Here is an 11,647-nt window from a genome sequence, read left to right on the forward strand (position 1 = left end):
AGCACTGCAAATGTATTTCTCTTCCTTATGATTTTCTTAACATTTTCTTTTCTCTAACTTTATTGTAAGAATACAGCATATAATACTTATAGGAAATATGTTAGTCGACTTTTTATGTTATGAGTAAGGCATCTGGTCAATAGTAGGCTATTAGTAGTTAAGTTTCAGGGGAGTCAAAAGTTATATGCGGGTTTTCTACTGTGCAGGGGGTTGGCGCCCCTAACTCCCACATTGTCCAAGGGTCCCTGTACAGTTACGCTAGTGGCTGGCAGCAGGGCCTGTGACAGGGAGGGTGGATCAGTTGGCTGCTGGTTGGTTGCAATAATGGAGGAAATGTAGGGGACAGGGTATGAAACACCCAGGAGATATGCTCGTTAACATCTGAGTGCGCACAGCGGGGGGCTGGGGGCCGCTGAGGGTCACTGCTCAGTGGCCACCAGCTTGTGCGCCAGGTCCGTGCAAACGAAAGGCAGTGGCTGCTGGGAGGATTGGCTGGATGAGCACAGCCTCGTAGCAAAGGTTCCTTATTCGGTCTTTCCTAAAGCTGTCCCCAGCGCAGGCGCCTGGCCCCACTTGATAAAACAGTAAGCAGCGCCACGGGGCTCCCTGTGGTGACCAGCTCCGTGGTCTAACACCACCCCACCGCGCTGGGTAGAATGATTCTTCTGGACGTAAGTCTCCGAGGGGCTCCCTGCTTCTCATCCTCAGGGAACAAGTTGCACATCCACCCTGCCTGCCACCTCCCTGGGCTTTATCCAGGACTTGCTTTTGGTGGACCTAAAGCTCTTCATTCAAGATGAGAGAAATACCCACATTGCGAGAAGTCATTGTTTTAATGGGCTTTGTCGCCAAAGCCAGTGAATCACCCTGGAGGGTAGATGGAATTTGTGAAGGTCTCAGGTTTTCCTCTGTCAGTTCTGTCTAGGGACGTATTTGAAGGCCTTGTTACCATGGCATCTAGGCTCTGAGACAGGGCCACGTTAAGAGCAATTTGGGGAGAGAAATAGATTTCTCCCTGGCTTCCATCTGGGCCAAGCAGATGAATGGGTTTCTTTTGCTTCAATAACTTGGGGACTGCAAGGCACCCTGGGGCCCGGGCCCAGCAAAGCTCCTATCTTCCCAGAAGCAGTAATGAGTTTGCACCACACAGTGTTCAGCCAGGTTTTTATTTAGCTGCACCTCTAATAACTAATGAGTGTGCTGGGCTACATCCGCTCTGTGGAGACAGGGTATCATTTCTGTACTTTTTGGGTGGAGAGCAAGTCACCATCTAGGGCTGAGCAGAAAACTGCTCAGGTGCCTTCTAATTCTGGGACATCGGATGGGGGCCTCTGTGCTGGGGGGCTCTTCCACACCCCGGACTATGGTCCCTTGCAGGCTGGGGAACAATGATCCGGAACATAAACCGAGTCAATGGGGGTTTGGGATGGGACGACCCTCCATTTTAATCTGTGTTTCTGCAGAAACTTGTACTTGTTCATAGGAATTTAGTCCAAGTGTAAGGGATTCTAGAATAGTTGTTAGTGAATTCATTAGGCCCTGTTTAGCCTTCGCTTCTGGGAGGTAATCATTTGTAGTACCAGCAGTATTGGATTCTGCTCCAAATGATTATTTGGTGAAACTTTTAACTGGTATGTAAAATTTGCACACACCTGTTAATTCAGGCACTTTCGTCCTACCGTTGGGCACTAGTGCCTGGAATAAACTAAAGGGGCCTCTTCAGATGACCCTGGCCAGAGCCGAGCCTGCCTCCTCAGCTCCCCCTGCACAGCCACCAGCCAGTGTGGGCCCCGAGCTCTCAGGATACTGTCCTTCCCTGATTCACATGTGAGCTCTCTCTCTTTCCTTCCCCAGCTCCCTTCAAGAAAAGGATTTAAGGCATCTTAAGTGCATATTGTGTAAGGCAGATTATAAAGCAGAGGAGGAAATACAGATAAAGGAAAAACCGCAAAGTCAGGCCTGAGTTCTCTGGCGGGCAGACGAATAGAGCCAGTTATAAGATTATTAGTGTCCGCCCTGGCTGGGTTGGCTCAGTGGAGAAAGTGCCAGCCTGTGGACTGAAGGGTCTCAGGTTTGATTCTAGTCAAAGACATGTACCTCGGCTGCAGGCTCAATCCCTGGTCCTGGTCAGGGCAGGTGCAGGTGGCAACCAATCGATATATCTCTCTCACGTCGATGTTTCTCTCTTTGTGTCTCTCCCTCTCCCTTCCACTCTTTCTAAAAATCAATGGGAAAATGTCCTCAGGTGAGTATTAAAAAACAACAACACACACAGATTATCAGCGTCTAGAACAGCCGTGGGCAAACTACGGCCTGCAGGCCGGATCTGGCCGTTTGAAATGAATAAAACTAAAAAGAAAAAAAAAGACCGTACCCTTTTATGTAATGATGTTTACTTTGAATTTATATTAGTTCACGCAAACACTCCATCCATGCTTTTGTTCCGGCCCTCCGGTCCAGTTTAAGAACCCATTGTGGCCCTCGAGCCAAAAAGTTTGCCCACCCCTGGTCTAGAACCTGTGAGTAAACTGGCTGACCCGGCACTGCAGACTGAGCAAAAGCAGGGGACCCGTCTCCCAGGACCCAGAGGAGCGCAGCCGTTTCTTAGGGCCGGGCTTACACTGTCCTCCAGTGCAGGGCTGGGCCCACTGGGACATTCTCAGGAGAAGAGAGTCTGGGGGCCCAGAGCCAAGCAGCCCAGACAGGCAGCTTCATGTGGCCGCTCCTGAGCCAGGCGTTAGGACATGTAGTCTCCACACCAGCATCTCTCAGAGTGAAAGACTGGCTCCATCATGGTCAGACGCCCCCTCTCGGAGAGGCGGTAAGCCGTGGAGAGTGTGGCTCTCCTTCCTTCAGTGAAGAACTTTACCTGACATTTTTTAACCCAGCATTTCTCCTCTGTCCTTTTTTGGTTATAGAACCCCTGTCCCCAGCAGTGTTTTTTGATGATTCTAATTGTCCGTCAGTGTCTCTTCCTGGGTGGCCCTAGCCTGTCCTTCCTCACATGTCCCCTCTTGGGGTCGGCAGGCCACTGGGAGCCAGCTGCATTGCAGAAGCTGGCTTCCTAGGAGATCTAATCTGCTGTGTTTGATTTCACAGGTGCTGCACACCCCACGGGGACCCCTTTTGGGCCGCCTCCTCATCACAGCAACTTCCTCAACCCTGCTGCTCACCTTGGTGAGTTGCCCACAGTGACGGGAAGCGATGAGTGTGTTTCAGAAAACCTCTTTACTGCGGCCCTGCCGCACTTCCTGGCAAGTTGGCCGTGATCCTAGCCGCCTCGCTTACTCCTCAGGGAGGGGATGGTGACTTGTGGAAGCCTGAGTAGGTGCTGTGCACCTCCAGAGTTCAGCACCTCTGACGGCACACTCTTCAGGGAGCAGCCCCGTGCTCTGGCTCCATGGAGGCTGATGTGCGGGGCAGGGGGTGGGGAGGGCCAACCTGGGTCCCTCAGGGAGTCACATTGACAGCAGCCCGTGCTGCCCTTGGAGGAGGTGGGGAACTCACCCTGGTCTACAGACAGGCACCTCCTGGCACTGGAAGGAGAGACCAGATGAGGCTTTGATGAGTCACTACCCATTATGTCTTCACCTCACATTTCACGCCATAGTCATGTGTCTCTTCTAGCAAAGGTACACGCCGTGTTCGTGGCCTGGGTTTGATATTTTCTGCAAGTGTGCCAGCAGAGGCAGGCTGTGGTATGCCTGACAACAGGGTTGTTATATGTCAGCCTTCAGAATTTCATCCTCGATTTACTCTAAGATGTCATCTCACTTCTGTTCCCTTAGAGCCTATAGCGCAGGCCCCCGGGCTGGGGGCGGGGGAGGCAGCAGGAGGCATCTTAGAACATGAGGCTTGAGTAACGTTCCCCACCCCGCTCCCACTGCCCCCGCAAGAGAACTGGGGCAGGATGCACACAGCGCCTACGTCAGGTGCGATGGGAACCTTCGCATGACCTGGTAGAAGGACAGAGCAGGTCTGAGTGCAGAGGCTCACGCAGCCTGTCCTCCTCCCCACTCTCGTCTGCAGAGCCTTTCAACCGGCCGTCTACGTTCACCGGCCTGGCAGCAGTTGGTGGCAATGCCTTCGGGGGACTTGGAAATCCTTCAGTTAGTGAGTACCTCTAACTTTTTAAAATCTGTCTACGGCCTTTCCAGATAAAAAGAAACGAAGCCCTTGGGAAATAAATTGAGGTTTTATCATTGCGAAATCAGGTCTGAACAATGGAGTTAGGCATACGTGTGCATTTACATCAAAACCAACTTTTCAAGGATAACCTACTGTTAGTACACGTCACTGAGGGTCAGGAAAGATGATGTAGTTAATTGAACTCCAAAAAGTTTGCTTAAATTCATATTTCATCTACATTCCATCTCTGTCCCCCAGGCTTTAGGCACAGCTCCCACTAGCGGGGAAAACAAACTTCATCTTGCCTTTGGCATTGGTGGGTTTGAAAAAGCTCGATGAAGAATAGCAGGAAAACAGCAGGCTCAGGGGAGTGAAGACCTGGAAACATTTCTTGCTCCATAATCTGGGAGGGTCAGCTAGTTTTCTACGGCTAGAAAGTCTGTCTCACACAGGAAGAGAGTTGCAGCACCTGCTAGACATCAGTTAGCCACTGGGTAGCACGTACTCACCTGCTTTCTTTCTCGCCATCCATACGTCACGGTCTCCGGGTACAGACACATAGAATGCAGCGCAAGCAGCCATCACCATCCCGTCCAGCGTGGAGACCCGTGTGTGTTTAGGTCATGCGCTCTCTTGTCTCTGTAACACCACTTTGCTAAAGTTGTGGGAAGAGTAGCAGTCATATTAGCAGGACTGCAGTCGATAGTGGATGGCCCTGAATTCTACTCTGAATTGAGCGTTACTCGTTAAGTCACCCTATCACACTGTACCCTCTGCATGCTGGGACTTGTGCATGCATGGATCTGTGTAACTGGGTCATCTCGACATCTGCGTGGTCCCTGCCCTTTTTCATCTGCCCCCTCACCTCACTTTGCCTTTGGTTTAAAAAAAAAAAAAAAGCTGTGAGCTGCCTCTCCAGCGTAGGACAAGTTCCTCTAATGAATTTGTTAATCTCCTTTCCTTTTCCAGCTCCCAATAATATGTATTCATTTTAACTCTGAATGCTGTTAAAAGTTTTTTGGTAAGTACCTTCATTACAGCAGATTATATAATTTCTCTTAAACCTTTTTGTTCTCCACTTCACCATTTCAGCACCCAACTCAATGTTCGGCCACAAGGATGGCCCCAGTGTGCAGAACTTTAGCAACCCTCACGAGCCCTGGAACCGGCTGCACCGAACGCCTCCGTCGTTCCCGACCCCTCCGCCCTGGCTGAAGCCAGGGGAGCTGGAGCGTGGCGCGTCCGCTGCAGCTCATGACAGAGATAGAGATGTAGATAAACGAGACGCATCTGTTAGTAAAGATGACAAAGAAAGGTACGGAAAGAAACCGCTCTCGATCCCGCCGGGGTAGCCCGCTCTGTGCCAAGTACCAGCCACCCACCTCCCTGCCCAGCCTTGTGCTTCAGCTGCCCCGGTAACCTCAGCTCTTCACACAGCCAGGCCGTGGCACCCCAGAGCGCACACCCCACCCCCACAATGCATTGTGGCAGAATAGAACCCTACCAGAGCGGGAGTCCCCACTCAGAGCAGTTACACATGCAGACCCTCCCGTCCCTGCGAGCACTGATGTGTCCGAACATAGCTCTCCCCCTACACAAGAGCCAGGTGGCGCTCTGGACCAGACACAGCATGAATCCACGCCATGTTTGCTTTCCCGTGTGTGCAGTCCATTAAACCATACATAGGTCTCTCTCTCTCTTTTTCCCTCTCTCTCTCTCTCTCTCTTTTTTTTTTTCTTTGAGAAAGTCATGTTTGCATTGCCTCATCATATTTTTCTTAAATTTTGTTCAAACTCAACTCCTTAGCTCTCACAGATGACTAATAAAAGTTTGCTAACCTATATTTAGAGGAACATCAACAAGCAGTATTACTGGTTTGGGTTTGTTTTGCCGGTGGATAATTTTTACTAACCATTTGTACCTCTATACTTGGTAACCCAGGCCTAATAAAAGAATTGGCCGTAAAGAGGAAAACGCTATTTTTTCTCGGAAGAATGTCGTAAGCATTCTTGACAGTGTGTCCCTTTTTTTTCCCCTTCAGGCTATTTTCATTTTGAACCAACTAAATAAGGAATACACAAGATACGCTTGACAGAAAATATCTAACAGTTTCCTTTTGGTACTTCGGACTCAAATCTTGTCCAAATCTTTCATTTTTCTCTAACTATATGTTATGTATGTGTGTGTATCCTAGTGATTTAAAACAGTTCAACTTTGCCAGCTCTAAAAGTGACAGACGAGTAGATATTCATCATAGCCCATCACGCTAATAACTGAGTTCTTTCTTACAAATTTACCTTCGAAGCAGTAGGATAAAACCTCTTGGCCAATGGGAGGACCATTTCTAACAGGCAGTGCTGAGCTGTAAACAGCCACGGTGAGGCACCCCTGGAGTGGACGTGCCCTGACCAGGAGGTCTCCATAGACAGGCTGTCTGGAGAGAGAATAGGTGTGGCAGCAAACCTTTCCCATTTTCCTTAATGGAGTTAAATGGCCTCTTGCTTCAGCGCGGTCACCGACCGGTGGTCCGTGGGGTCCCAAAGGTTGGCGACCGCTGTCTTGGATTAAAGTCAGGAAACCTAATAAAACGTACTTCTTCAATCTTACCTTTCAAAGATGCTCTTCTTAGCCTTTGCACGTGCACTAGAAACAAACTTTGTTAGGGAAACCTTAATTCCCACTGCAGCCACTCACCTGCTGAGCCAGCGTGGCATCCTGCTTGTCCCCCATGCTCCCTGCGTCTGTCTGGGACTTAGGTGGCCCCTAAGTCTTGCCAGACTCTCAGTCTTCCCTCTTCAAGTTTTACCTCATTGTCGTTCTACTGCTTTGCATGCTCTGCCCAGTACTCTTCAGCCCCCACCCAAGACAGGCCTCTGGAATTCGTTTACATTTGCATTCATAGATGATTTTCAAATTGTCCTCAATTTCCCCCAGGAGGTTTTGTGTCTGTGGACCTGCTTGTCCTACTGGCGTTCTCCATCTTCTCATCAGATGTTGGCTTTCTTGTCCTTCCTAGTGCAAAAGTCCTTTAGCAGCCCCACAGTCCTGAAATCGTGGTTTCCTTTCAACCCCCTCACGTACCACATCTTGGAGATTGCTCTGGGTCTGCGTTTTTCACTCTGAAACCAGCTGTCAGGAGACAGAAATGCCCATAGTTGTCACGTTAAACTCTTCCTCCCGCTGGCTGTGTGTGACAAAGTGATGAAAGGTCATATTTGCCTTTAGGCTCTCAAAACTTTGTTCTCAACACCATCTGTTCCTGAGAGTCCAGCCCAGTGGGCATTGTGGCCCGTCACTCACCCACGGGCCACCTGGCTTTCTGAAACTCTTCCTCTGTGGTCTTGATGAGGCCCCTGACTCTTACATACAGAGAATGATTTTCCCTGGAGACTCCCCACTCACCCTCACCCCTAGCACTTCACCCCCATTGAGCTTCCTCTACAATGAGGTAAGATCAGGTGGCTGGCTTTGCCACGGTGACCGTGGGAACCAGCCCCAAGCCACCCTTTTCACACCATGTCATTGGCAGCCCTAGCCAGCCAACAAGCCCACTTCACTTGCTTCCTGTCTCCCTCCTCCTGCAGGGAAAGTGTGGAGAAGAGACACTCCAGCCACCCTTCACCAGCACCTGTCCTCCCGGTGAGCACCCTGGGACACACCCGCGGCTCCTCTGAACAGATCAGGGGTCATCTGAACACTGAGGCTCGCGAGAAAGACAAATCCAAAGAGAGGGAGAGGGACCATTCGGAGTCCCGCAAGGACCTGACCGCGGAGGAGCACAAGGCAAAGGAGGGCCACCTGCCCGAGAAGGACGGCCACGGCCACGAGGGGCGAGCCGTGGGCGAAGAGGCCAAGCAGCTGGCCCGGGTGCCGTCGCCCTACGCGCGGACCCCTGCCGTGGAGGGCGCCAGGCCCAACAGCACTTCGAGCCGCGAGGCTGAGCAGCGCAAGAGCGAGCCGGCCTACGAGAACCCCAAGAAGAGCTCGGAGGTCAAGGTGAAGGAGGAGCGCAAGGAAGACCACGACCTCCCCGCCGAGGCCGCGCAGACCCACCGGTCCTCGGAGCCGCCGCCTCCCCACTCCTCGTCCAGCGTGCACCCGGGGCCCCTGGCCTCCATGCCCATGGCAGTGGGGGTGACGGGCATTCACCCCATGAACAGCATCGGCAGCCTGGACAGGACTCGCATGATGACGCCCTTCATGGGCATCAGCCCCATCCCGGGCGGAGAGCGGTTCCCGTACCCTTCTTTCCACTGGGACCCCATTCGGGACCCTCTGAGGGATCCCTACCGAGAACTTGACATTCACCGGAGAGACCCGCTGGGCAGGGACTTTCTGCTGAGGAACGACCCCCTCCACCGTCTCTCAACCCCCCGGCTGTACGAAGCTGACCGCTCCTTCAGGGACAGGGAGCCCCACGATTACAACCACCATCACCACCACCACCACCACCCGCTGTCCGTGGACCCGCGGCGGGAGCACGAGCGGGGCGCGCACCTGGACGAGCGGGAGCGCCTGCACATGCTCCGGGAGGACTACGAGCACTCGCGGCTGCACCCCGTGCACCCCGCCTCGCTGGACGGACACCTGCCGCACCCCAGCCTCCTCACGCCGGGGCTCCCCAGCATGCACTACCCCCGAATCAGCCCCACCGCGGGGCACCAGAACGGACTCCTCAACAAGACCCCTCCCACCGCCGCGCTGAGCGCGCCGCCCCCACTCATCTCCACCCTGGGGGGCCGCCCGGTCTCCCCTAGAAGGACTACTCCTCTGTCTGCAGAGATGAGGGAGAGGCCGCCTTCCCACACGCTGAAGGATATCGAAGCGCGATAAGGAGCGAACAGGCCACGGGAGAGGAGGCCCACCAACAGCGCCAGACCCGGAGGGGAGGGAGCCAGTGGGCGCCTGCGTCCCTGACGGACTGGGGGGCAGGGGCCCCAGCTCTCCCTGTAAACAATGTATAGACTCAGTGCAGATTTTGAAATGTTTTTGTATATTATATGTTGAAATTTTTCAGCTATTTTAGCCAAGTCATATGTTCTCATGTGTCCAACCCTTTTGGTTTCTCGTATAAAACTTTTTGATTTGAACCAAAACAGTGAAGATGACAACACACACTGATGTGTTCATTGGGGAGAAAACAGACGGCAGTCCGCACGAGCCACCGTGCACGCTCTTTCAGAGAAGGGAAGGCCTTGTACATAGTTGTGTAAAAAAAGATTGCTTCATGAGCTAAGGGTTCATATATGCAAAAGGGTAAGATGAAAGCTTTACTTTGTACAAATGTAAATAGGTAAAGATTAAGTAACATAATACATTAATACTTCTTAAAATGTGCTCTTTGCAAACTTAATCTCAGTGAACACGGTCCGTGCGGCTGTGTTCCCCTGTATTGTTAGAGACAGCTAAACCCTTCAACTATGCAATGAATGTTCAGGCTTTTCACAAAAGCCCGCCCAACTCAAAGGAGCCTTTTCAGATCCATTTACAACATACTTAAGGTCATATTTTCCCTGAACAAGCGCTTATGTGATAGGACTCTGTTTTCCTTGCTTATTTTTTCAAATAGAGAAACATCCTCTTTTGCAAATTGGACCCCAGGCCGAAATTTTGGCTCTAAAGTTGCTGCTTGTGGGCTCCTGGGGCAGAGTGTGGTCCCAGAGAGGTCAGAGGCCATGAGCAGCCAGTGCCGGGGAGGCCAGGAGTGGTCAGATGCCAAAATCAGGGGGCACGAACAGGTTGCCAGCATCTCACCACCATCAGTCATGTGATTTCACACATACCTCATGTGGGAACCATGCGTTTTTTTAGTGTGTCCCATTTCCTACCCGTACACACTTCCTTGTTTTGTAATGAGATTCAGTCACACCCAAACAGATCCTGAAAGAAAGCTTTGAGTTTTCTCAGATGATGGATATGTTTTCACTATTCAGTAACCAACAGATCAAAAGGGCACATTTCCTAATGTGACTCCCTGTATTCTAGTCAGTGATAAAGTCTGGGAGCGGCCTCGCAGAGCCACGGAGCGGAGCGTTTCCGAGGGTGGAAGGTGGCTGAGCAAAGTCCTGTGTGTGCGTGTGTTTTTAAGTTTGCATCAATCTTAATGTCTCCTCATAATACTTTTATAATACATTAAGCCTCTTGTCTACATATTTGGAGAGAATATGACTTTACTAGCAGAGAAATACAATATATCTTGTCTACTGGACTGTAAAATATATGTACGAAATAAAATTAGTTCCATTGGTCTTCTAGTATATTAAAGTGCTATCTGACGTTGTTATCCTGTTTTTGGAGAGAAAAAGTTAACTACAGACCATTGTTTCTAATAAGCAGAGAGATCTATTTTAGTAGTAAACTGAAGGTTTAGTTGTGAGCTTCAGAATTTTGTGAACTCCAGATGTTGTGCAGTGGTTTTTTTTTGGCTTTTTTTTTTTTTTTTTTTTTAAAGACAACAACTAAAAAGGAAAAAGAATCCAAGGAATATGTACACTGGAACTGTAGTGGTAGCTTCAGTATTGTAAAGAGATTGTTCTATTCGGACCTTTTGCTGTTTCTCCTGTATGTAATAAAGTCCTTTCTAGACCCTATGTGAACAGAAAAGTGAAGCGACTGACTTCAGCATGTTCTCAGCGGCGGAGCCTTCTTGTGTAATGTAAACTGTGCCATGTTATTAAAAAATGTGAACGAAGCTTTCAGCTGCTTGTCTGTGTGAGCTGGCCGTCCGGCCTCAGGGAGGAGCCCTGCCCGCAAGCCCTGGCTCTGACCCTCCCTGGGCCCAGCCGAGTGACAGCGGAGGCTGCCCCGCACACTGGCTGCCCCACCGAGGCATCCACCTGCTAGTTTCTGTAGCCGTTCGGGCCCCATAAAAGTTGTAGAACTTTTTTTGTTATGTTTTAAACAAAAGACTGCTTTGGGGAAGGTACTTCCGGACTGTAGGTGAGCCTGTGTAGGCCAGGTTAGCAAGTAGGCCTGCTCAGCGTTTGCTCTCTCTGCATTGGTGACAAACCGGGTATCGGGCCTCTGACCACAGTCTGTGTGCCTGTCCCTTTGCATTTCACCTGGGGACTCTGGTGTTGATACCTTATAGATATTTTTTCCCTTGTTGACTTTTTTCTGTGTCTTGTTGAATGACATGGCACATCCCTCATCAGTTTGCAGATTTCTGCCTCATCCTCAAATTGGTTTTATGTTTTTTTCTAAGATGGAGAAATTATTAAATTTTACTGTGTCAGCCTGATGAGGCTTCTGTTTGGATATATAGACTCTGCATATTTTGGATTGGTGTTTGTATCTGACTGGAGAAAAAGGAAAGCAGTCCAGGTTAGCGGGACATGGGTGGCTGCTGAGTGGATGTTAGAAGTGAAAGGGGGTGGGATCCAGGAGCCGGGACTTGTGATGTGAGGGTGCCCTGGGCACCTGTGGCTCCACATGGGTGAGTGGGACGTGGGAAAGGCTTCTGGGTGAGGCAACCGCCTTGCTGGCTTGGAAAGTTGATGGCGGGTAGAGCAGGGACTGC

At 50.7% G+C, this 11,647-nt stretch overlaps 1 protein-coding gene across 6 annotated transcripts in view; it reads left to right on the top strand.

The window, feature by feature from the left end:
• Positions 1-10,819, top strand: part of AUTS2 (activator of transcription and developmental regulator AUTS2) — a 1,132,479-nt gene extending 1,121,660 nt beyond the window's left edge. For all 6 annotated transcript variants that reach the window (XM_036310217.1, XM_036310212.1, XM_036310213.1 and 3 more), the window contains 4 exons: positions 3,100-3,177; positions 4,030-4,113; positions 5,221-5,443; positions 7,713-10,819. In XM_036310217.1, the coding sequence (XP_036166110.1) occupies positions 3,100-3,177; positions 4,030-4,113; positions 5,221-5,443; positions 7,713-8,961 (1,634 nt within the window). In that variant the 3' untranslated portion in view covers positions 8,962-10,819. The remainder of the gene's footprint in view (positions 1-3,099; positions 3,178-4,029; positions 4,114-5,220; positions 5,444-7,712) is intronic.
• The last annotated feature ends 828 nt before the right edge of the window (positions 10,820-11,647 follow it).

The sequence above is a fragment of the Myotis myotis genome, unplaced genomic scaffold (assembly GCF_014108235.1).
Source record: "Myotis myotis isolate mMyoMyo1 unplaced genomic scaffold, mMyoMyo1.p scaffold_m19_p_5, whole genome shotgun sequence".
Taxonomy (NCBI): domain Eukaryota; kingdom Metazoa; phylum Chordata; class Mammalia; order Chiroptera; family Vespertilionidae; genus Myotis; species Myotis myotis.